A 26,211-nucleotide genomic window follows, 5' to 3' on the forward strand; every position below is an offset into this window, starting at 1 on the left:
CTTGGCTTCATTTAGCAGGCCTCAGTCAATGTTTTCCTTTCAAGATAGGTGATTCCAAATTTGTATACTTTCAGGTAACTTTGTGTCTTAAAATTGCCTTTTGTCCTCCCTTTAGAGTGGACTGATTTGGGGAAAAGAATACCTGGCAAGTACTAGAAAACATGATGCTGGAGATTCTTCCCCAGTGGCATTTCAATTTCACTAGCATCAAAATAGTCTCTGTTCTCTCTCTAAAAAGACAGTCCCCCTTTTCACTTTTCCTACAGCTTGTTTTCAGCTGTTCTCTCCAGCAAATGAAAAACGGATTCTTATTATTTAAAAATTAAATGACCTCCAAATAGACATACAACAGACATATTTTTTTTCTTAGCTACTTGTGCAGGGGCTGAACAGGGTGAAATAATCCAAGCACTTTTGCTTCAGATATCAAGTACAAGATGGGATCTAAAACTTGAGCAGTAAATTAATGCTTTCTTTAACCTGCTTCTTTTAAAAGTATGATCCTGTTTGTTAAAGGGATTTTATTAACTATGGAAAGAAATGAACCCATGCAATGAAACCATGTAGAGCTCTTAGAATACGGCTGGCTCTTTGTAAGACCCTAATAAATGTTAGACACAATAGAAGTTTGCTGTTATTATTTTTCTTATTTGTTGCCAGTATTTCTCAGCTTGTTGTTTGTCTTTTATTTCTCTTAATGCTGTCTTCTGAATTACTGGTCTTTACTTTATAATTTCTTTCATTACTCTTAACCATATAAAAAGTCTTCTCCAATCCAGACATTTAACAAATGTTTATTTTCTTACAGTTATAAAAAAAGAAATGTCTCCAGACTGAGAAATTGGTTCAGATTTTTAAACTCTTGTGCATGTTGTATTCCCAGAATATCATGGACAGATGTGACCTGAGAAATCATTTCATTCACACCCTCATTTCTCTGATGAGGAAACAGAATTCAAAAATGTCATAATGATTTGGTCCAAAGTCTGGCCCAGGAAGGCTTTACACTCTGGTCTCTTTGCTGCCAGTGGTTTCCAGCGTCCTCACCAACATCCCCTTTTATATGTCTCTTCGTGGAACCATCTTCAGAAAAGTTTGGTCTTTTGAGCTGCATTCGAGTAATAATGCATTTGTCAGTCAAAGATTTGGGTCAGGGTGAGATAACCCCTGCCACCATATTGAATGGATATAATCCCAGCCCAAAGCACAGAAATGCCATACCATTTCTTTTAAAATTTTTGACACGTTGAAATTGTTGTTAGTTCCAGTTATTACCCGAGGGAACCACTAGAGGTCACAGAAAGCCCCTGTCCGGGATGCAGAGCTTGTGTCCTACTACCCGCAGTGTTTGGAACACTACAGACCAGTCTATACAACCGACACCCCGTTGCCCCTGAAAGGTGCTTGGTCTTGTGGCCCACATTCTCTAGATTTAACTAAGAGAACGTTTATTTCTTCTGCCTACTCATGGATTTGAGGCTAACATTCTTTGCTGCTCCAGTTGAATTTTTCACGTTTTTGATTCACTCAGGTTGTTTAAAATGTCCTTCCATCTGGCTACAAAGGCACTCTCAACTTCATTCCATTGGATCCCTCATATCAAAATGTAATGGTAGGGCTTCCCTGGTGGCGCAGTGGTTGAGAGTCCGCCTGCCGATGCAGGGGACGCGGGTTCGTGGCCCGGTCCGGGAGGATCCCACGTGCCGCGGAGCAGCTGGGCCCGTGAGCCGTGGCCGCTGAGCCTGCACGTCCGGAGCCTGTGCTCCATCCACAACGGGAGAGGCCCGCATACCACAAAAAAAAAAAAAAAAAAAATGTAATGGTTTTATAAATTTTCTGGAACTTGATGGAATTCTGCATTCTTTTCATATTGTGTGAGTCTAATAGGGTCAAAAACCTAGAGATATTAAAATAACATATAAAAAAACCCATAGTCTTTTATAACCACATTCTTTTCATACTGTACACATTTTTTCTCTTAGAATACTGTGATGAGCCAATGGCTTTTCATTGACTCAATTTGTTTCAGTTATTTGTGGTCATTAGGTGTGTGTGTGTGTGTGTGTGTGTGTGTGTGTGTGTGTGTGTTTAACCAAAATGTTATGTTAGCTAAAGCAGTCCTTTAACTGGCCCAGGTAGCCTAAAATGCACAATATTTACCTGTCTTTGCTTTCTAGTAACAAGATATCCCAAGCCCATCTTACACCTTCTGTATCCCAGACATGCATTCGGCCAATTTTTCCTAAGCCGCATTTCCTTTCCATGGAAATTGATATTAGAAACCAAACTCTGAGCACTAGAGGTGCTTATCTGACTTTGTGCTATTAGGATGATGTGAGCTGTAGGCCACTTCAGTAGACAGAGATGGAAAAAAATACCTCTCTGTCTATCTATCCATCTATCTATATGTACACACTCATATGTAATAAGTTCATAGCCATTTTCAGTTTAGTCCTAACATTACTTCACAACTGTAATATTTAAATTCTTAATTTTATATCCAAACTATAATTATGCCTTCTTTTATCATAAATGACACATATAATTGTCACTCTGAAGCTCTTGATTTATAGCAAAGCAAACAGAATTACTGATTTATTTTACTTGCCAATAAAAGAAAAATGATCCAAAATAGTGATACCAGTATTAACAGTAACTATTAAAGTGCTAAATGAAATTCAAATTTGTCTTTGTACTTACTTTTGTCCTTAGAGTGCACCAAAGGATATAGAATAAAATGACTTTGGTCTAGAGAACTCTGAAATGATCCCTCATTCTCTGGGTCAGCAAAGTTCTGTCCAAATGGTTCCATTCATTTTCAGTGGAAGGGGTCAACATTTGACAGTTCTGAGTTCCTAATATTTTAGTTTCTGCTTTTTACTTTGGGCTATATTCAGCCACTGACAAAAGGGTAAGTCAGTTTTATTACTTCGCATTATGAAAATAAATAGAAATACCTCAACAGTTCAATCTTCTGAGTACTGAACATTTAGTCGCTGTCTGCCTCACTTACAATGACTCTGTGCAGAGCTATATGTGTGAGATTTATCCATGTGCATTCTGACAAACCCATCCTATTCAATTTGTCTTAATACGTTTGGAATCTACACTTTCATGTCTCCAGTTACATCTTCATTGCACTAAATTCCACCCTAAAATCAGAACTTTTTAGTGTTCTTCTTCCCCCACCTCACCCTCTGCCAGCTTCAGGTTTTTCTTTTCTCTTCCATATATGATAGCATTCCCTTCTAATCAATACATTATTTGTGCTAAGTATTGTTGTATCAAACTAAATATTTACTTGGTTTGGCTATATATAAGCCAAGATAGTTTTCCATGTTGCTGTTTTCTAAATACAGAACCAGTTATTAAAATATCTTAACCCACCTCCAGGAAATACATGATATTTTTATTATTATATTCGAATATATACATAAAATTGAGTGATGCACTGTTGGCAAAGGAGAATACACATCAAAGCAGGTTTTTCAGGTTTTGTCAGCAATGTTTGTTTTCTTTTAACTCATAAGGTCATAATTCTGACCTTTTTTCTCTACACATACATTTTTCTATTATCAATATTCAGCACAAATAGCTCAGTGGTTTTTCCAAATCTTCAGTGGCTTTTGAATAAATCCAACCAAATAAGATACAATTCCATTATAGTGTTGAAGGATGATTTTGAATGTTATACATTACGCTTTAAAGCTTCATCCACAGAAGATTTCTGCTTCTGCTTCTGATGGAGAATGATGCTCCAGTGGGGGGTGCAGGGACGCCTTGGTGAATGGAATTCCAGAGGCGGACAAGCCTCTCACGGATGAGAAGTGAGCGTGCAGCCTTCACTCCCGGGCAAGTCGCTGAGCTGGGTGCGGGGACCCGAGGAACGGGACTTGCCTGCTACTGAGAGGTGACGCCTACAGGTGAGGGGGAGAGAGCCAAGCTTTTAGTTACATGTGGGTTGGCAAGCTAGACTGGAATCTGGACGAGCCCCAGATAAAAAGGAAACAAATCACTTGGCCACGCGATGGCCCTCTTATCCCTGGAATTGTGCTGAGAAAGCCGCAGAGGGACAGCTCTGGGAAGCACGTGGACTTTCTCGAACTTTCCCACCGTGGTTGATGCCAGGGCCCTGCTGGACTTGAGCCAGGGTGAACAAATGCTGACACTACGCTCCAATCCCCTTCCAGCCCCAGTGCCGATAAGATCAACCTCTTTGGCCTCTTGACGATGGTGGCCCAGAAGTTTGAGGCTTGGGTTTACCAGAGGTGAACTGGGTCTAATTTGAGCTGTGGCCCAGCCCAGCCTGGGCTCAGGTGACTCTGGATCACCTCCAAATGTTCAGCCCCTCACAGTAATCACAAGACAGGAAAAAGCTTGCTCCCTCTGGGAAAGAGAAAACAAAATTAAAAAAAAAAAAAAATTCTTCAGATTTCAAAGAGAAGCAATTTATGGAAGACCCTAGATTTTACAATTGTAGTGAATTTTAGTTGTAATATCCTTTAACTGCAGTCCCAGGCTTACATGGTATTTACCTCAAATCTCTGATCTTTATCTTTGGTGCAGAAACCCAACCCCTTAAGTGAAATAAAAATGTGCTATGCCTGACATGCCCCAACTTTGCATTTATTAGGATCTGCACGAATGGGATCACCACAGATCAACTACAGATATATTTTTTAAGAAAATACTGGACTTCCCTGGTGGCGCAGTGGTTAAGAATCCACCTGCCAATGCAGGGGACATGGGTTTGATCCCTGGTCCAGGAATATGCCACGTGCCATGGAGCAAGTAAGCCCGTGCGCCACAACTATTGAAGCCTGCGCGTCTAGAGCCCGTGTTCCACAAGAGAAGCCACCACAACGAGAAGCCCATGCAGCGCAATGAAGAGTAGCCCCTGCTCGCCGCGACTAGAGAAAGCCCGCGTGCAGCAACGAAGACCCAAACGCAGCCACAATTTAAAAGAAAGAAAGAAAATATACTTAAAAAGTTAAATGCAAATGTTAACTTTCCTCTTCCTATTATGCCATCTGTTTTTACCACCTTTTGAACTAAATGATAGTTAATGTAGAAGGCTCCAAACTTAAAATAATCTTAAAAAAATTTTTTTTTAACATGAGAAAAGGCAGGGGTAGACCATCCTCCCTTTGGGGGGCTGCCCCAAGACTGAGACTTAGCTAGGATTCAAAACTGCTCCCTCTCTCACTTTAAATTGCAGTCTTTGGAAAATTAAACCTGTTATATCTGTTCCATTGTTTATAACCAGCTCTTTTGAGCTCCAGAGATATGTTTCTTCTGGAGTCTAAGCCTACACAAATAAACTAATAGCTTTAAACAATTTTAATTCATAAAACTTCAGGTCCATAAAGATCCCTCCCTTTCCTTTTATTTTTCTTTCTTTCCAAATTCACACATTTATTGCAAAACAAAAGATTAAAACATAAAACCTTTATATGTCTACAGATGGAAACTTTGTTTTCAATTAAATATCTGTAACTGTCTTATGCAACTTATTTCAAATAAGCAATTATTTTTAAGACTCTTAAAAGGTGTCTAAGTATTTTTTTTTTTACTCACTAACTGGTGGTATATTTTCATGAATCTTAGCCCTCCAATGTTTTTGCTCCTTTGAAGGTCAGGTTCCTAATTCTTACCAGGAAGGAAAGATTCCTATGGATTGGCACTCAGCCCTTTCCATTCTCTTTTCTGTGAGCAGAGGCTAGGAGATGCGCACGCACGTTGCAGAGTCCTTTGGGTCCTGGAGGGCATTTAGCAAGTCTGCTTATCATCAGGTGCACTCCCTGCTTTGAAAAGCAGGCTGGGGTGAAAGCCATGCTTCTGCTGTAATCACAGCCCTGCAGGTGCTGAATTTTTCTGAAGGAGAAGAGAGGATTAACTTAAAATCAAGTTCAAGTCTCTGAGTATTACATGGAATTGGACATTGTAAGATTTAAAATTATATAAACTGAGAACATATTTGCAACTTTGGGCTTTTTGATTACCACAGTGAGGTCAGAACAATTATAGGACTGCCTAAGTAGTCATGCGGGATTAAGGGAAGCACTCTTCACACTGAATAACTTCTAAAGAGACAATGGTGAACAACATAAAGGTGGGCTCTGATTATGTCTCCTTGAGTCCTGCTTTCTCACTGATTATAGAGACAATCTAGGGATCAGTTTTCAGTTGCTCTAGGGTTTTGCTTTTTATCAGGCAAGCTAAATGTTGTAGTGATATTTGAAATGTATTTTGTATGGACAAAACACACTTTCCATCCCTTGGACAATCCACCTATGTCTCCATAGATTATGTAGTCTGGGGGGTTCTCAGAAGTCAGTTTTGCACGTAGAAAAAGGACGGTTAGGGTCTGTTTTTGTTTATAAGTGAATAGTTATTTTAATAAAGTTACAAATCCACAGGTCAAGCTTCCCATAGCTTTTTTTTTTTTTTTGCGGTACGCGGGCCTCTCATTGTTGTGGCCTCTCCCGTTGCGGAGCACAGGCTCCGGATGCACAGGCTCAGTGGCCATGGCTCACGGGCCCAGCCGCTCCACGGCACGAACCCGCGTCCCCTGCATCGGCAGGCGGACTCTCAACCACTGCGCCACCAGGGAAGCCCTCCCATAGCTTTTATTAATTTTTTTTTTTTTGCGGTATGTGGGCCTCTCACTGTTGTGGCCTCTCCCGTTGCGGAGCACAGGCTCCGGACGCGCAGGCCCAGCGGCCATGGCTCACGGGCTTAGTTGCTCCGCGGCATGTGGGATCTTCCCGGACCAGGGCACGAACCCGCGTCCCCTGCATCGGCAGGCGGATTCTCAACCACTGCGCCACCAGGGAAGCATCCCATAGCTTTTAAATTCAGTATTGTTTTATTTCATTTACCAACCTGATAGAATTTAACAGTCACTTAATTATCTTAAACATTTTAAGTGACTTTTATAAATTTAATATACGTGATTTTCTTTTCAAGTACTTCAACTATGTACAGGACTATGTAATTCTTATAAATCAGTAAATTAATTTATTTTTGTATTCCTTTCAAGTTAAACTTATAAGTCTAAATATACTACTTGATTTTACATTTTACGTTGAAATCACCAGTAATTTTTGATATTCTAATATGTTAAATTATGACTATTTTATGTACTTAGATCAGTATAACCAAATCATTCTTAAACATATCACACATTTTAATAGTATTAAAATATTAATGAAATAATAACATTATTTTATACTTAACTCTAAGTTTCCAAGAATTAAAAGATGCTTACCCACATAAGAAAGTAAGGCATCCCAAACAGACTGAGATTCGCAATGACCTGAGAATGCATATCTACCAGAGTGATATTCTCTATTTTCCCCGCAGAGTGATATTCTAGAAAATCGTGATTTTAATGATTACTTCATATGATATCATATGCTTACACCAGAATTTCACCTGCCCATCCCCGTTGGTTTCCTTCACCTTCTCGCTGAAGTCAGGCTGTGATTAACACTGTGGACACACTGCTCTGTGTTTCTGAATGTTTCCTTAACATAGGCAGCTAGAAAGGTATGGCTGTTTTACAGAACTCTTGATAAATATTTGCTGATTGCCTTTCCAAAAGCCTGTCTCCAGTTTGCGACCCATGAATATTGTATTATAACCATCCTCTCACCATACCTTCACCAGCATTGAGTATAATCTTTAAAAAAAAAAAAAAAAGTTTATTTATTTATTTTTGGCTGCGTTGGGTCTTTGTTGCTGGGCGAGGGCTTTCTCTAGTTGCGAGGAGTCGGGGTTGCTCTTTCTTGCGGTGCGCTGGCTTCTCATTGCAGTGGCTTCGCTTGTTGGAGCACGGGCTCTAGGCAAGCGGTCTTCAATAGTTGTGGCTCCAGGGCTCAGTAGTTGTGGCTCACGAGCTCTAGAGCGCAGGCTCAGAAGCCGTGGCCCAGGGACTTAGTTGCTCCGCGGCATGTGGGATCTTCCCGGACCAGGGCTCAAACCCGTGTCCCCTGAACCGGCAGGCGGATTCTTAACCACTGCGCCACCAGGGAAGTCTGAGTATAATCTTTCTTACTGTCATCCTTTTCATCACCATCATCACCATCTCTCATCATCTCTGCCAGCTTGTGCGTGTGCAAAGGAAGTCTCACTATTTGGGGTTCACTTATTTCGTTGCAAGTGTGGTTGAACGCGCTTTGCGTGTTCATTGTGCATTGAGCTTTGGAGCATCCCTCACCCCTTTGGCCAGAGGATGGGATGCTGGCGGCTGGGCCCGACCACCGGAAAGCCAGGCCTGGGTGGCGCCGCCGTCATCCCGGGCCCTAGAGCCAGGGGGCGCTGCGATCCCAAGTTTCCCATCCTCCCCCCGCAGGCCCCCGCCCCGTCCGGGCTGGGCCGGGCTGGGCCAGGGCGGGCGGCGGGGGTGGAGGCGCAGGCTGGGCGCAGAGGTCGGTGTCTTCGTGCACTGACCTCAGCCGGAGGGCCCGCGGCACCATGACGGTGGGAGCCAGGCTCCGAAGCAAGGCGGCGAGCAGTCTCCCGCGCTGCAGGACCCTCGCCCGGGGGCGAGGGCGGACGGAGGGGGACGAGGAGGCGGCTGCTATCCTGGAGCATCTGGAGAGCGGGGCCGAGGCGGCGGAGAGCGGGGCGAGCGCGCAGCGCCCGGGGACCCGGGGCGCGCGGAGGGTGCACCTCGCGGTCCTCCCCGAGCGCTACGAGCCGCTGGAGGAGCCGGCGCCGGGCGAGAAGCCCAAGAAGAGGTACCGGCAGAAGCTGAAGAAGTACGGCAAGGTAGGCATCCCACCGTCCCCACTGTCCCTTGGAGGTCGGGGAGCGCGGGGCGCCCGCCCTAGAGCTGGAGTCGGCTCCCCACAGCCTCTCTGCGCTGCCCTGCCCCCCCCCCCGGCCTCCCACGCGCACCCCCTTCCCGGCATTCACTCTTGGAGCCCCGAGACTTCTCACTCTGTGAACTGGGCAGTAAGGGGAAAGTGAGCTGCGGGGAGTGATAGAAATTAAAGCAGACGTTTCCCTGCGCACCGCTCCACGGCTATCCCCATGCTGGCGGGTGGGTAACTTTCCCAAGGGGTCGCTTACCCAGGTGGTTCTTGTCCTAGGTGTGTCTTCCCACCCCCTTGGGTAGTTGGTAGGACGGGAATCAGTGTCCCTATTTTAAAAGTGGGAATACTGAGGGATTAGCGTGGTTAGGTGACTTGTAGAAGGTGACCCAGTTGGAGAGTAGGGAGGTACAGCCCCGTTTGTCTGTTTTCCCACAACGTCTTCTCGAGGATATCCTACTAGCTGAGAATTGTTTGAGTTATTTCTCCCAGTATTCTCAAGGTGATTTCCAGGGCCTGGGAGCTCAGCAATCCGTAAGTATTCACTTGCTGAATCTACTTTTCTCCCAGACAGCTCTCTGTGTACTCTGCAAACCTACTGTCATTTGCGTGGGGGTGGGTGGGAGAGAGAGAGACAGAGGAAGAGAGAGAGAGAATATGAATATGGGACAAAATGGCAGTTTCCTCCTCAGAGATCAAAGCCCCAAAGCAGTTCCCAGGTGCTTTGGCCTGGAAACGCTTGAAGCTAGTGCTGCCTCTGGTCCCTGGGACTGGACAAGGCCACCCAGAAGATAATCCCCAAACTCATTCTATCCTGGCCAAAGGGCAGGGGCCCCATCTGATACATCATCCAGTCCTCCGGTGACCTCTTATCATACCTGAAACCGAGGTCGCCACACCTAGAAACTTAGCTTTATCATCTTCTTTAAAGGTATGTCAGCAGCTTTTGGAACAGTAAACAAGCAGGGGGTGGTATAGTATTTAATAAAAACTATAAAGTTGGGACTTACAGGCTTAGAGTCATGCTAGGATGAATTATGCTTCTCCCTGGTCCCAGCTGATCACACACCAAAAAAAGCCATCATTTGCCTCTCAGTTGGTGAACCGATAATGTGGAAATCTCAGCTCAGAGGCTGGCTGAGCTGAAGATGCTTTGAAGGTTCTCACCATGTGCGGGGCATTGTGCTGAGCACTAGAGGTACAAAAATGGATAGGATGCAGTCCTGACCTAGAGGAGGCCACCGCCTCCCAGGGAGACGCTGCCATATGGGGCACCACCGTGGAGCTGCATGGGGAGAGCCCGGGCAGTTAATCTTCAGGGCTGAGGTGGTAAAGTCAGGGAAGTTTTCAAATCAATGGTGACATGGAAACTGGGCACGGAAGGATGGGTCAAGGTTTCACAGGTTAATGATGAGGTGCTAGTTCACACCCACTGATATAGCTAGTATTAGGGAAAAAGAAAACAGAAAATAGCAAGTGCTGGTGAGGATGTGGAAAATCGGAATTCTTGCGCATTGCTGGTGGAAGTGTCCAATGGGGTAGCTGCCATGGAAAACGATTTGGCAGTTCCTCAAAAAATTAAACACAGAACTACCATATGATCCAGCAATTCCACTCCTCGGTACATACCCCAAAGAACTGAAAATAGATACTCAAACAAATACATACGTACATGTTCACAGCAGCATTATTCACAATAGCCAAAGAGTGGCAACAGCCCAAATGTTCATCAGTGGATAAACGGATGAACAACATGTGGTTCATACACACAATGGAATACTATTCAGCCGTGAAAAAGGAATAGGAAGTACACGGCAAACACACAAGGTCACATGTCGTATGTATGATTCCATTTATATAAAATGTGCAGAATAGGTAAATCCAGAGAGAGACAGGAGGCAGATGGGTGGTTGCCAGGGACTGAAGGGAAGGAGAAATGCAGAGCCACTGCTTAATGCGTGTGGGTTTGCCTTTGGGGATGACGAAAATATTTTGGAAGTAGATAGAAGTGGTGCTTGCATAACATAACACTGTGAATGTGCTCATTGCCACTGAGTTGTTCACTTGACAGTGGTTAATTTTTACATTATGTGAATTTCACCTCACCTAAAAAAAGAATTTCACCAGGTAAAGAAGGGGTGGCATCCAAGGCGGAGGGCAGAGTGCTAACAGAGATGAGGCAGGGGAGAGCTCTGGAGTGAGTGTTACATGCTCGTCCAATAGACCAGGAGGCCAGGCGAGGACACTGTCATGTTGGAGTTGGATGTGCCCTTTCTTCCCTTCAGCTTCCACCTTCTTGAAGGCGACCGAGAAGGTCGACATCTAAGCTCCAACGTGGAGGAAGCAGATGGTCCACCCTTCTGTGTTGAAAATCCGTGAGAATAGCCAAGTGTCCGCTAGAAATGTGGGGAGGTGACTTTCCCTGCTTTGGTCACCCCGGTGAAATTTTATTGCACTTGGGCCATTGGAATAAGGAATGACCTGCAAATAGCCCAACGTGGTTGAGGAATGGCTTTTCCTTCAAGGAAGGATGAATAAAGTTCCTTTTTATCCTCTAACCGCTGGAACCCTTCACCCAAGTCCCTTCCTGCTTCTGTTTAAAGAAGGGTGTCCGGCTTTTGTGAGCTGTCCTCGGATAGGCTCCCCTTCCCCTGCTGCCCCTTGGCCCCAGGCAGGGTCCACCCAATGCTGTGCTGGGTCTAGTCTCTGGCAGGAACCTCTGGGTTCGAAAGGCTGGGTGCCTGGGTCTCTTGGCAGTCAGTGGCCCCAGGTGATTTTCAAGTAATGGTGTGAGTGGTCAGGTGGGCAGGAGTTGCTGGGAGAGTGCTGTTTTCTGGGTGCAGGGGAGGGGAAAGGGTGTGGGTTTGCTGTGCCCTCACAGGCTGCTGGGTGCTCTGTCCCACATACGATGCACAATAACCCTGAGTCTTCTCAACGACCTTAGAGAGCCGTGGACTCCCATTATGCAGTGAAGGAAACTGGAGTTTCAGGAAGTTAAGCTCTTTGTTGAAGGCCACACAGCTAGAGAGCAGCAGGGCTGGGCGTCAGGAGTCTCCCCTGGCCCCTGCCTGTTCAAAAGCAGTTAGGGTGGAGGGAGAAGGGGGGTGAGGGAACCAAACCCCAAACTTAGCTTCAAATAGGAGGTCGCCTTTCCCAGGCACCCCCGAGAGCCACAGGGAGAAGTGTAGATAAGGAAAGTTATTAAATTTTGTTAATCGGGCAGCTAGGAGGGGGTTGGAGAGGGGAAACACAGGGTGTGGAATAACCTTGAGCTCAAGAGGAAGCAAAATGTCCCACGTCTAAGTAAGGGGGTTAGGACAGGGGCCCTGGAGCCAGACTGCCAGGCGCCAGCTGTGCTCAGCCTCCTACTGTTTGCGTGACCTTGAGCTCTGCTCTGCTCTCCTCTCTGCCTCGGTTTCCTCATCTGTCACATGGGCTAATACTAGGGCTGTGGTAAGGAGTAAATGAGTTAGTCCGTGTACAGGTCTTGGAACGCACCTCGCATATGGCGAGGGTCCTGTAATTGTTGTTGGCTGTTATCTAAGGGGAAGGAGGAGAGGTCCCATAGGACCGTTTCTTCTCTGATCAGTTTTTAATGAGCTCTAACTCAGAAAAAAATCAGCTTCTGTAGCTGACAGCCCATCTCAGCTTTGTGCCTGGATCCTGACCAAATGTCACGAGGGAAGACTTGATTTTTATACTTGGGGGAAAGGGATCTTTGTTGAGAGCTGGTTCCCTTTTGGAAACTGGGGGTGGGGACAGGGAATCCCCGACATCTTTGGGGTTACCCGGGAACCCCCAGAAAAGCCTCACTCCCTGTCTTAGTTTGCCTAAGATTTGCCTAACAGATTACCACAAATATAGCGATTTAAGGCAACACAGATTTATTCTCCTACAGTTCTGGAGGCTAAAAGTCATCTTCTCTGAGCTACAGTCAACAGGCTGGTTCCTTCTGGAGGCTCCAGAGGGAAACCCTTTCTTTGCTCTTCTCAGCTTCCAGAGGTCCGCTCCTCCATCTTCAGGGCCAGTGGCACAGCATCTGCAAATCTCTTTCTCTCTGACCCTCTGCTTCTGGCACTGCATTGCCTTCTCTCCGACTCCTCCTGCTTCCCTTTTGTAAGGGTGGTTGTCTTTATTTGGATCTTTACAAAGATTTAAGAATCCTTATAATGATGGGGGCCCCCTGGACAATCCATGGTAGTCTCCCCAATTCAAGATCCTTCGTTAAATCACATCCACAAAGTCCCTTTTGCCATATGAGGTAACATAGTCACAGATTCTGGGGATTAGGACATGGGCATCTTGAGGGGAGGGCATTATTCAACCTGCCACACTGTCCCATGATCCCCCAGGCCCCTCCGCCCCTCTGAGAGATTCTATGGGTTGAAACTCTACTCGGATCGAAAGATTTCAAAATCTGCTCCCTCCAATGACACTGAAACGGTCGATGATATTTTACATTTCTTTGCATCACATTTCTCAAATCTGTGTTTTGACTGTGTTCTAGCTAATGAGCTATTTTAGTAACTTTTTTTTTCTCATTTGCAAAGATGAAGTGACAAGCAGTTCTTAAAAATAGCAGGCTGAGGGAAATGGATGTACCAACACCCAAAATGTCAAGTTTAATGTAGGCCATCCATGATTCTAGGGGCTTGGCTTATAAAGGATGCTCTGGACTGTTAATGCTTACTCCAGGAGGACAGCTTTTGTCGTTGTTGTTATTTCTAACAGGTACGTAAAATTCTCCCATGGAATCTTATTACACATTTATAGAGATGTTTCTCTTAACAGCATCACTGCCTCCCTGCCCCCAGCACACACCCTAACGTCGCATTGGGAAGTCGACGAGGCAGTGTCCTGGCAATCAGTGTCTGAAGAGGCCATCAGAGTTACCGTCCTCTCCCAGAACTCCTCCTTTGGCCTGAGAGCAACCAAAGGAAACACCCGGGCCCTTTCTGGGTGCTGGGCATACAGTACTGAGTACGACCTCCTTCTGTTATCCTGAGGCCTCTGAAAGCTGACGTAAGCCAGAAATCATAAGGAAAGTACAGTCTTAAGAAACTTTCCTGAACAGATAACAAAATATCTTAGATTTCAAAACTACCTCCGCAAACGTAAATTACTGTAGAATTAAAAAGAGGCAAAGGTTATTTTCCAATAAAGATAGCTGACCTTTGGGGGCAGTCCTACTGCCTGCATTTGGTGCCAGGCACTGTCCTAAGGGCTTTCCTTGCGTAAACCTTTGTAAGCCTCTTCACCCAATGAGGTGGTTCCTAAATATGCCCATTTTATAGGTGAGGAAACTGAGGCCAGTGAAAATTAAGTAAGCGATCGGGCTGGAATTTAAGCCCAGGCCACAAGCAGTCAATTGCAAGGTTACGTACTGCCTTCCTTAAAGAAGGGCAGTGTATGTGGGGAGTAAGGACACAGGCCCTAAGGTGAGATTTCTTTGGGATTGAACTTCAGCCCTGCCTCTTACCAGCTGTATAATCGTGGATAAGTTTAACTCCTTGGCGCATCCTTCTCGTTGAAGCCTGATAGCCAAAGACCTCTAGGAATGCACGAGTAGCCAGTCCAAGTTAGATCTGTCTGTTTGTTGCGGCAAGGAAGAGTGTATGCCAGAGGGGTCATGAGGCCTCAAAAAGCAGAGCCCTCAAGCAGAGAACTGCATATTTGAGTCTGAGCCGAAGATATAAATATGGGATTTATCAGCACACAGGAAATACTTAAAGTCATTGGAAACGGATGAGACCACCTGTGAAGAGATTATAGCCCCCAAATATTTTTTTAATAAAAAATAAAGAACAGTACTGAACAAGTCCAACATTTTAAAGTTTGGTAGAAGGGAAAGAGAGCTGAGGAGGGCCAGAAGAAAGAATGAAATAATGCCATTTGCAGCAACATGAATGGACCTAGAGATGATCACAGTAAGTGAAGTTAAGTCAGGCAAAGACAAATATCACATAACGCCACTTAAATGTGGAATCTAAAAAAAGATCCAAATGAACTTACAAAACAGAAAGAAACTCCCAGGCATAGAAAACAAACTCACCAAAGGGGAAAGTTGGTGGGGAGGGAGGCATAAACTAGGAATCTGGGATTAACAGATACACACCACTGTTTATAAGATAAACAACAAGGACCTACCGTACAGCACAGGGAACTGTATTCAAAATCTTGTAATAACCTATCGTGGAAAAGAATCTGAAAAACGATATATACATGTATGCATATATATATATATGTATATGAATAACGGAATCGTTTTGCTGTACACCTGAACCATTGTAAATCAACTCTGTTTCAATTAAAAATTATTTTTAAAAACGGAAAGCTGAGGAGGGGCTTCATGTGAGGTAAGGGAAAACCAAGATAATATGGAGTCGGGCTTCCCTGGTGGCGCAGTGGTTGAGAATCCGCCTGCCGATGCAGGGGACGCGGGTTCGTGCCCCGGTCCGGGAGGATCCCACGTGCCGCGGAGCGGCTGGGCCCGTGAGCCATGGCCGCTGAGCCTGCGCGTCCGGAGCCTGTGCTCCGCAACGGGAGAGGCCACAACAGTGAGAGGCCCGCATACCGGGGGGAATAATATGGAGTCAAAGAGGCCGAATGAGTGTTTCATGAAGTTTGTCCAAAGCTGTTGAGAGTCCGGGGGGGAAGACCGCAAAATGCTCATTGGCCCAGGCAGCATGGGGGGGGGGGCAGATGGCCACCACCAAGCAGCCCTGGGTGGGTCAGGACAGAGGAAGAGGGTGTAAGAAGGGAGGAAGTGGAAGCTGTGTGTGTAGATGGCGCTTTCCACTGGTTTGCCGTGGAGGAGAGCCGAGACCCAGGCAGGACTTAGAGACGGGTATGGAGTCAAGGGGACAGCTGAGCATATCTGTAAGCTTTTAGGAGCGATCCAGTGGGGAGGAAGAGGATGGTGGTGCTGAAGAAGGGCAAGCTGAGGGCAGAGGGCACCGACAGCAAGTGTCAAGGCAATGGCCTTGGGCGAAGAGGGCCATTTTCTCTCCTGGGACACCGGCAAGGCGGGAGGAGAAGCTGGTGCAGGTGTAGACAGTGGTGGAGGATGTATGGGTTCCCTGATGACTTCTGAGTCAGTGAGAGATGAGGTGGGCTCATCTAATGAGGGTGTGGGCACTGTGTGTGCTCCTCTGGGTACACTGGGGGCAGAGAGGCTTGTGCAGAAAGGAAAAGGTAAGAAACAATATCTGGGAGAGAGGGACAGTCAGCCTACCGGACTGACGGACTAGGCTGGCCAGGCAGCGTTGGAAGCCAAAGGCAGGCTTGTGATTGTGATGAGGGATCTCCAGTGGTTATCGGAGTTGGAAAAATCGAGGGTGGAGAGACAAGATGTGTGACGATGTCCGGGTCACCTGCGTGGATGTTGTCGTCACGGAGAAGGATGACAGAAGTCGGGGGTGGAGAGAGAAAGGGGGAGGGGCAACCGCGCGATCGCTGTTGGTCGGTGGTCGGGGTCTTCATTTTTCGGTTGCGATTCCACTTGAATCCCTTGGGTGCCCTCAGTCGAGCACCAGGCCTTGAAGAGAAGGAGGAGGAAGAGTGGGTTCCGAGCAAGCAAGGCGCAGTCGTTACCCTCAAGGAGCGTAGCACTGTATCGGGAACCCAAGACTTCCGTGGACGCAGCAACGGCAGAGCAGTAGGAGATTTTAAAGACGCAACTGGGGGGTCAGAAAGGGGTGCACCCTGGAGGCAGAGGAAGGACGGGGTGGGCTTTCAGATCAGGTGGATGACGGAAAACTCTCGACCCGGCCTTCCGCAGATCCAGCACCTTCGCTGGAACAGAAGAGAACGGGCTTTGGTTTAAACAAATACCACAAAACTGGTTCGGTTTTAAAGGTAGCAGCTTCACTGCTGTTTGCGAGGAGATCGCTGAATGATCCGGAAACGTGCGGGGCTGGAAAGCCCTTTTCGAGGTGCCGATGTCTGTTCGGAGCCCCCGCGTGTTCGCATGGTGGGGTTGGGTGGGTGTGGGACAGCAGAGAGCTGGGAAAATGCTAGCTGGCTCACGTGCCCCGGGGAAACGCGGCGAAGTGGGTCCTTCTGCGTGGCACCGTTGTGCGCGGAAGAGTGCAGAGTTGCCTCGCCTAACCCTTCGCTTTTCTCTTCTGTCCTTAAAAATAGAACGTTGGGAAGGTTGTCACCAAAGGATGCCGCTACATCGTGGTCGGCCTGCAGGGATTCGCTGCCGCCTACTCCGCGCCGTTCGGAGTGGCCACCAGTGTGGTGTCGTTTGTCCGCTAATGGGAGCTGCCTGGGCGGACGGCGCGGGAGTTGACGGGCGGCCTCTGTTCCGGGAACAGCGCGAATCCAGGAGCATTTCGGACTTGAACTCGCGACATACTCGGAAGAAAGAAGACGTCGTGGCAGAACCGGACGAGTGTTTCGGCTGAGTCATCAACGCGCATCTGCCGAGCTTTCCACGTGCCTGGGACACAGGTGGCCCTGGGGGGACAATCCCGCAGAGACTTAGGCTGAGGTCGGGCTTGGGATTAGGATTAGTTCGCTAAAACCGGAGCTGCCCGGGAAGAGGGCAGGTGCTGGTGCGGAGACAAACACTTGACAGAAGTCTGCGCTCCGGGTGGGTGGCGGAGTGGTGATTAGGGACAGGGATGGGGCATTTGGATCTGGAGTGAGCCGACTGGCCCAATTCTGGAAAGCTCACAGGCTGACAGGGCTTCCCAGCCCTTAGCTGCTTCGGTTCTGAGGACAGCCAAGGAACTGTTTGTTCCTGAAGTCATCCCCCCGTCTCCTTCCTGTACCCCTTTGCCACCAGGAGTTTGAATCACAGGCTTGAGAAGAAAGAAGGAAGAAAAACCTCTCTGAAGGCTACGATGCTTTGAAAACTGTGTTGACGGTGTGTCGTGACTGTTTCAAGCAGGTGAAGACTTGTCACTTTCACCTGCTCTGACATGAATGTGGAGGCGGTGATGCCCTCATCAGCAAGTTCAGGTGCAGGTTGTTTGAGGGAGAGAGCGCTCCTGAGGGCTGCCGGGCCCGGTCCAGCCCAGTGCAGCCAAGCCACATGGAGCTGGCCAGACTCCCCTGCAGGCAGATGGCTGGCTGAGGTCGTGGGCCTCCTGACTCCGCTGCCTGGGGTACCGTCAGCACGCCCGTCCTCGACATCAAGCCGACGAAGGGTGCCCTCTCTGGGGAGATGAGGGAGGTGCTATACCTGGAAATGAAAGTGTATGATTGAGAGAAGGAACCAGAAAGTAGGAGACAGGTACAAAGGAAGCAGAAGAAGGACGCTAGACGAGAGAAGCGGAAGCACAGGTGCCAGGTCTGCGTTACCAGCGTTGGGAAATCTTAGGCTCTGGGCGGGGTCCAGGGGAGGCTGGGTGACCAGAGACGCCGTGCTGGTTCTTCCAGACCCTCTGAGGCCTGTGAGCTCACATTGGCTGCCTTTGGAGCAGCCGTTCCTCTTCTATGCTGCCCAGTTTGACATCACCTCAGCTGGATTCAAAGTTAGGGCGGGCGAGGGTCCTGGGCCAGGAGGGTGACCTGTGGACTGCCACTGGACCATCGGACAGGCGGGTGCCCGCTGCCAACCTCCACGATAGGCCCCTGTTCTGACCTGGTTTCCAGAATGTCCTGAAGTCCAAAATAGTTATTACGGACCCGTCTGCAGGATTGGTGGCAACACCTGCTTCTTGCCCTGTGAAGTTTCCCGGGGCAGGGAAATGAGGGCTCAGCGCTCACGCTTCACCCATCAAACCCAACCAGGTGGCACCGGGAAGTGGAGAAGGTTGGAAGACAGACAGAAGGACAGAGAGAGGAACGAGTGGAGGAGAGCGTTGTAGCCGTGAAGCTAGATTGTGCTTCACGTTCGGGAGGCTCGTATTGAAGGTGAACTTGGACCCAATTCCCGCATCTTTAATAGCGGTGAGGAAACGAGAAAACAAATGGTCTTGTTGTCGCTCAAGTGATGAGCGTTGGTGATGGCACGTTTTCACACGTGTACGATAATTGCAGCGTGCCTGGCCATGCTGGGGGTCAGGGAAAAGAGGCGACATCCGTGGCAGAAAAAGCAAAGCATCGTCTGGTGGGAAAGAGAGTCGGGCCTGTGCGACCTGCTGGTCACAGGAAAGGCATCCGGGAAGAAGGAACCTGTGTGGGTTTGGAGGACGCCTTCTCGGTGGCCCAGTGCTGCTGACCTGCCCCCAGAGAAGCCCGTTGAGTCTCCCAGGGGACGTAGAAGTGTGACCTGGGAGGGACGAGAGCGGCTGAAGCCTGTCCAAGGGAGAATCGCCCCCCCCACCCCCAAATTAGAGACATTACCAGGCCAAGCACCTTTGGCCCTCACGTTTGAGAATTCTGGTTAAAAATTAATCCAGAAATTTCAAAAGTCAAAACCTCGCAGGAATGGTCCTAGGAGCCAGGTTCGTGTGCACAGACGATGAACCGCTCTAAACTGTCACTCAGCTGAGTTGTCGTTTCCCCTGAGACAAGGCGCCCATGCTGCAGATTACCTTTTTGCCTTTTCTTTCTCTTTAGTTTTTTTAAAAAATATATCAGCATCCACACCCTACTAAAAGTTGAGTTTTAGAACTTTCCCTTTACGTGATTGACCAAGAGGCTTCTTTTGTATGCTTTTCTTCCATATTCTGTAAATAAAAGCCCCAATTTGTCTAATGTTTCTGTGCGTGAAGAGTTTTTCACCCCTTCGTGCAGTGGGGCCCGCAGCAGGAGCCCGGTGCTGCTTCCCCAGACCAAGGGGGGGGGGGTGACAGGGGCGTGACTCGCTGGGCACTCTGCTTGGGTGTTAAAGGGGCACTGTTCTCCAGAGAACGGGTGTCAGGGTGCAGGAGCCTCAGCTCATGCATTTGTTAATAACGAAGATTTCCAGAACCTCTGATTTGGATCTACAGAGTCTAGTGTGTGGCCAGGAAGCTGCATTTTCCACAAGCAGCCTAGAAGATTCTGAAGCAGCTGTTGCTCTGCCTGAGCTGGGAAATGCTGGACCCAGGGGTTGCTGCAGGTTGCACTGGCCAGTGGGCTCCAAGGTGGGACCTCAGGTCAGCCAGGTGCCAGCCCCAGCCGGGCACGCATAGGATGCCCACTCACTGAGCCTTACAGAAGCTTCTGGAATTTCTGTCAGATTAGCCACCCAGGCAGGGTTGGGGCCACGTGTGTCAACCAACCTTTAGGCTTAGGACAAAGCAGAAGCTATGTCCCTGATGTCTTCAGCTGCCCTGGAATCACCCCTACTCTCCCCCTGCTCAGCACCTGTGCTTTGTCAGAGAAGCTCCAACTGGTGTCCGTCACCAAGAAGTACCGCGAAGCAGGACTTGAACTCAGAGCTCCCCCTCGCATCCACCCATAGTCCTCCTGGGCATGGCAGTGGCCCCAGCAGAAAGTGCTTGCGGGGCTGAGAAGCTATCAATGCAATTTTACATTCAGACAGCTGCTGGGACAGGTTTTGCACCTGTGATGTCCCCCCGCCCCTCTGCAGGAGCAGAGACAAACTGAATTTAACTTTGTGATTCCATCATCCCCAAAATGTTGTGAAAACTTTATAGATTTTCCTGTAAACTTATTTTATAATACAAACGATACCCAAAGTTAAAGAAAAACAAAACCAAAAAAGCGAATGCCCTCAGCATCCTTGTACAGGCTGCATTTGAGAAGTTCCGTGATTTTGCCAAATGCCCAGATGGTTCCTGAGTAAAAAAGAATCTCAAATTCCCTTGACCATTCATGGAGAAATGGGGAAAAATTAATAATACATGGGATCGTGGTTTTCTTAGAGGCAACGTTGTTTTTGAGCCAAACCGCTCTATCGTAGCCAAAGGGAAAGATCTCTTCAGATTTTTTAGCAGGCTCACTGCTAGATCCCGGTGGGTACACAAACCACACAGGAGCAGAGGAGGCAGAGAAGGGAGAGGAACGCAGGAGAAAAACAGAGGCTGGCTTGCGTGACGCCCCAGGGGTGCCTGCTGGCTTGCACCCTGCAGCTCCATCTAGAGACAGAAATCAGGATCAGAACTCAGCACCTTCAAGCACGGGCTTTGCCTTTTTTTTTTTTATTTATTTTTTGCGGTACGCGGGCCTCTCACTGTTGCGGCCTCTCCCGTTGCGGAGCACAGGCTCTGGACGCGCAGGCTCAGCGGCCACGGCTCACGGGCCCAGCCGCTCCGCGGCACGTGGGATCTTCCCGGACCGGGGCACGAACCCGCGTCCCCTGCATTGGCAGGCGGACTCTCAACCCACTGCACCACCAGGAAAGCTCTGGCTTTGCATTTTTTAAAGGTGTTTCTCAGGTGATTCCTCTTGCACCATCTGTTGACAAGGCTCTAAACAAACGTATCTGGTTCAAAGCAGACAAAAGAATCAGAGCAAAAGTAATGACAGACACAGAGCTGAGAGGTCACGCTTCCCCTTGCTTGCCCTGTAATTCCAGAGTAAACCACTTCCACACAGACTAGCTTTCTTCATTGAAAATGAAGGGAGATTACTTGTTTTTGTTTTGCTTCCTATGGAAGATGTTTGTAATTGCTGCAGAAGTAGAAAGTGGTGATATAACCTTTCTTTTCCTTTTTTTTTTTTTTTTTTTTTGGCGGCGGGGGGGGGCGGGGACGACTTACCCATTGGAAAAACCCTTGTTTATCTTCTTTAATCATTGAAAGAATCCTGAGTTAGGTATTATAATGCCTGCAGGCACGGAGCTGAGAAGCAGAGACTGTGTCGTAGAGGATGATTTGTGTATTTGGAGATCTTTGGAGTTGCGGAGAAAATGGCATCTAAGTGATTTATGCACTTTTCTTTATCACCTCATTTTTCCGTACAAAATCAGACTTGAATCTGTCTTTCAGTGTTTTCACTTCAATAAATCAGTGAGCCACTCCTGTGATCGGCCCCCATTCTACCTGCTGCCCCCGTCATGGCTCTGCTGCACGTAGGACCAGAGGGAAGCCAAGAGGCAGCAAACATCCACTAGATTCAAGGCTGTCAAGAAAAAAAATGTTGCCTGTGGTTCCAGTTCTACAAGGACCAAGCCATCAGCCCCTGCAGTCACCCAACCACAGTGCCCCAGGGGAATTCAGGATGCAGAGAGACAAGAAGCATTCTGCGCTTTGGATATACTAGCCCTCGGACTAGTTCAGATGCACAGCACAGGAAAAATTCCAGTGACCCAAGATTCTTGCACCTTCTCAGAGACAGAAGAAAAACACGAAAATCATTAACTTGAGATGTCTGTTCTTTGCGATTAGCAGCCATCCTTTTATTCTTGACCACATGTTTTCCCCAGCCAAAAAAAAAAGTGCATAGAATTTTTGGTTTGTTCTTTTACTAGGAATTTTAATTATGCACATAAATAGCAACATAAGAACGAGTTCTAAGGCTTATTCGGTATCTCTAGATGAAAGAATTTCAGATGAGTCCACTTGTAATAGTGATACGTGTAGCTCCACTCATGATAACAGAGGCCTAGCCTAGTTTTTTCTGGCTCCTATCTTACCTCTTGTTCCGGCTGCAGGCCGACAAGCCTTGTACTTGCCCAGCCTTGAGACCGAAGACAGAGCCTGAAGTCAGTGACAGAGACATCAAAGGTTTAATGGCTGGGGGAATGTCTGAAGCAAGGTCCTGGGGTGACACCCCACTGTGTGCAGCAGAGAGTAGGCAGGACAAGGCAGCAGCCTTCACTCCCAGGGGCAGGGGAAGTTGACAAGTTATAGGGGGAATTATTCCACGGGGAATTGGCCCCGTGGTTACCAGGGAAACGAGCAGAGCAGCATGCCCTTTACTTCCCCTTTGATAAGCTCTTAGGGACGGTCATTAGCTGGCACCTGGGGCAAGTATGTAGGAAGGTCAGTCCTGTGAGTAGGGTGTAGGTGAAGCAGGCACTGGTCCAGCGGGAGGTTGGCGGGGGGTGTACAGAGAGCAGGAGAGCAGCCATCTTGAGTGGCCTGACCATACACCTCTTCAGAGCAGTTCCCCAGAGCTGAGAGGCTCTTTCCCAGGCTATAGTCCTCAGTAAGATTCCCCGAATAAATCATAACTCACAACTTTTGTTTTTTGTGTTTTGCTTTCAGTCAATAAGGCATTGTGCTGGGTGGCTTGATGACATCAGTTTAATTCTCAATTTCATCTACTTCTCATTAACAAAGTCAACAAGATAGATATTATTAGCTGGGTTTTATAGATGAGGAAATGAAAGCTGAGGGAAGGTAGGGAACTCTGCTCCCATGCGATGGCCAGGAGGCCTGAAACCAGGGCCCACAGCTTCGCTTTTCCCGCCCGTTTCAGCTCTCTTTCCCTTTCCTCTCAGGCTCCTGTTACCACCAGCGAAGAGCAAAGCTTTAAATGGAATTGCATCCAACGAGCGTTCCTGGTTCCAATATTATCATCCAAGTAGTTAGAAACCCTCCGAGGGGCTTCCCTGGTGGCGCAGTGGTTGAGAATCCGCCTGCCGATGCAGGGGACAAGGGTTCGTGCCCCGGTCCGGGAGGATCCCACGTGCCGCGGAGCGGCTGGGCCCGTGAGCCGTGGCCGCTGAGCCTGCGCATCCGGAGCCTGTGCTCCGCAACGGGAGAGGCCATGACAGTGAGAGGCCCGCGTACCGCAAAAAAAAAAAAAAAAAAAAAGGCTCGAGGTGCTTACCTGCCCATCATACTCTGGATTTTTGAGATGCTGAGATTGCTTAGCTGCTGCTTTGCCATGGTCAAGGCACAGAGCAAGGGGACGTGGGGCTGGGCTGGGGAAGGGATCTGTGACCCCAAGTCAGTTTGGTTGAATTTACTTTATTTTGCCAGACTTGCTGAGCGTGATTCCTGCAGCCTCAGCTACTGTTCCCATTGACTCTGGTAACTGTGCTTCCATGCAGCCGGCACTCTCTTGTTCATGCCAGGGTCCTGGGCCCACGTGCCAAAGCCCCAAGGCTAGCAGGAAGCCACCCCGAAGGATAGGAACAGCACTGACGTCCACAACCTGGCTTCCAATCCTCCAGCCCTGCGACCCCGGGCAAGGTCCCCAACTCCTCTGAATTTCAGGATTAGGTTTAGTTTCCTTTGAAAAGTAGAGTAAGTAGTACCTACTTCAGAGGCTTCTTTGGAAGATGACATATGGGGTGTATTCCGAACCGAGCGTGCAGGATATTAAAGGTTCGCCTTCTGCAGTGGCCCCAGCTCAGCTCTGCGTGTGCCCTGACCTGTGGGAGGGAAGGAAAAGAAGGCCTGAGAAATGGGTGTGTAGGGTACGAGGGAGGGAACCCGGCAGAACTGAGGTTGGGGGCAGGGAGACAGCCTGCTTCCCCATCCACTCTTAGTGTTTTTCTCTCTTGCCCCTAAGCATATCCTTTATCTGCTGTGAGTGGCTTCCAGGGTCCCCCTGATCACATAAGAGCCCCACCTTTCCCTTTGCTGGAAAACAAACCCCGTTGGCGCTGCAGGGGAGCTGGGCTGGGGTTGGGTGGTGTGCAGGAGAGAAGGAACGGGGTCCAGGGCTGCAGAGGGCAGACAAGAGCAGGAAAGGGTTTGTTTATAGCTTCTGGTCTCTTCCAGCCACTGGAAGGACTCTGAACTTCCACCCTGAACTTAGTGGTCTGGTTTGCCAGCGGCCTTGTTTCCGGATACCCAGACTGGCCTCACGTGTAACATGGAGATGCAGAAGTCCTTTCAGTCCCCGGGGCACAGAGCATTCAGAGGACAAACAGGCAGCCTGAGCGTCAGTGGCAAAGCACGCGAACGCTCAGGAGGGGTGGCAGGCAGGGGTCTCCGCCCCCCTCATCGTTAACATGCAGGGGACCTGCTGGCTAGGCGTAATCAACAGTGAAGACCGGGAAGGCAGATACGCACTTTTGTTAAATCATCCAAGGAGTCTCTTCATTTATGTTCATTGATTTATTCAGAAAATATTTTCAATAGAAATATATTTGATATATAACACTGTGTAAATTTATGGTGTACTTGTTGATGTGTTACATTTATATATTGGAATATGACTGCCATTGCAGCCGTGGTTAGCACCTCTATCATGTCACGTAATTATCTGTGTGTGTGTGTGTGTCCACACGCATGTGGTGGTCTAGTCTTTTAGCAAGTTTGATGACTACAGTACAATATTGTTGTCTACATTCCCTAGACTGTGCGTTAGATCTCCAGGACTTACTTATCTACTGGTTGCAAGTCTGTGCCCTTAGACATCTCTCTTATTCTCTTGCCCACCAGGCCCTGGAAACTACCATTTTGCTCTCTGTTTTTACAAGGTTGGCTTTTTGCAGATTCCACATAGAAGTGAGAACATACAGTATCTGTCTTTCTCTTTCTGGCTTATTTCACTCAGCGAAATGTCCTCCAGGTCCATCCGTGTGGTCACAAATGTCAGGATTTCCTCCTTTCTCAGGGCTGAATAATATGCCATTGTATGTGCATACCACGTCTTCTTTATTACAAATACATTTGGAGCACTTTTGCTGTGTTCCGCGTCAACTGAAAAAAAATGCACAACATGAGAGGTGTGAGTTAAGCTTTATTTGGGGCAAAATGAGAAATATAGCCTGGGAGGCAGCCTCTTAGATAGCTCTGAGGAACTGCTCTGAAGGGTGGTGGGAGGGATGTCAGCATATATGTGATCTGGGGGAAGGAAGATACATGAAGTCAAGCACACACTTTTGCAGAGGCTTGCTGCTAGTCTCCTGAAGTTTACCGCTAGTCACAAGGAGCAGATGTCTCCTTAAGCAGTAATGATTTTAGTGCTTTTCTAGATGTGAGAAGATGCAAGAGTTTGGGCTCATAAAATCTTCTCCTGAAAACATCTAACTCTCTGAAGGCCTATTCTGTCAGCTTTTCCCAGAGCACAGGGAAAGACGCATTCCTGATCTCCACCCTGAATTCCTTTCAGTGGGTGCTGAAGGTCAGTGACTGCAGTGGCTGGTGACTTCATCCTGGTAGAGGTAGATGGCAAGTGCCAGTTTCTAGCTGGCAGCCGGCACCACGCTGGGTGGTGGAGCTGCTTCCCTGGAGGGCAACTGGATGGATGGTTACCGCTCTGTATCCTGGTGTCAAACAGACCACTGCAGGTTGGAGATTCCTGTGCGGGGTGATTATAGGGTCGCCTCGGGATCAACCCCCAAGGAGAAGGGGGCAGGACTCAGCTGAGGGAGAAGCTGAGTTGCAGTGCAGGCCCAGTAAAGCCCTCTCCCACTCACAGGAGCTCTGATGCTCGAACGGCCCTTCGGGGTTGACCTGGCTTGTCCGGGAAAGGCCAGGCCTAATACCCCACATTGATCCGTCCACGGACATGGGCTGCCCTGGGAAGGCGCATGACTTTAGTTGAGGCTGCTCTCAGGGACGGAGGCAGTCTTGAAAGGACTCTTCCAGAGCCTGGAAAGCTCTGTGCACCCAAGGATCCCAGCAGACGAATGTGGGTGGCA

At 48.1% G+C, this 26,211-nt stretch overlaps 1 protein-coding gene and 1 long non-coding RNA gene across 3 annotated transcripts in view; one reads left to right on the forward strand and one right to left on the reverse strand.

Moving 5' to 3' along the window:
- Positions 1 to 8,877, reverse strand: part of LOC136793770 (uncharacterized) — a 21,021-nt gene extending 12,144 nt beyond the window's left edge. Inside the window, exons 1-2 of one of the 2 annotated variants that reach the window (XR_010839430.1) lie at positions 8,455 to 8,877; positions 3,700 to 3,917 (exon numbers count right to left, since the gene is read on the reverse strand). This is a non-coding gene — a long non-coding RNA (uncharacterized lncRNA). Of the gene's footprint in view, positions 1 to 3,390; positions 4,387 to 8,454 lie in introns of those variants that run through there. The other variant, XR_010839433.1, reaches the window with a different exon arrangement.
- Positions 8,227 to 19,472, forward strand: C1H1orf115 (chromosome 1 C1orf115 homolog). The gene is given in 4 exon segments (XM_059069794.2): positions 8,227 to 8,298; positions 8,300 to 8,372; positions 8,375 to 8,775; positions 16,962 to 19,472. Coding segments are annotated over 4 exon segments (651 nt in total). The 5' UTR covers positions 8,227 to 8,241; the 3' UTR covers positions 17,082 to 19,472.
- The last annotated feature ends 6,739 nt before the right edge of the window (positions 19,473 to 26,211 follow it).

Source organism: Kogia breviceps, chromosome 1 (assembly GCF_026419965.1).
Source record: "Kogia breviceps isolate mKogBre1 chromosome 1, mKogBre1 haplotype 1, whole genome shotgun sequence".
In the NCBI taxonomy this organism is placed as follows: domain Eukaryota; kingdom Metazoa; phylum Chordata; class Mammalia; order Artiodactyla; family Physeteridae; genus Kogia; species Kogia breviceps.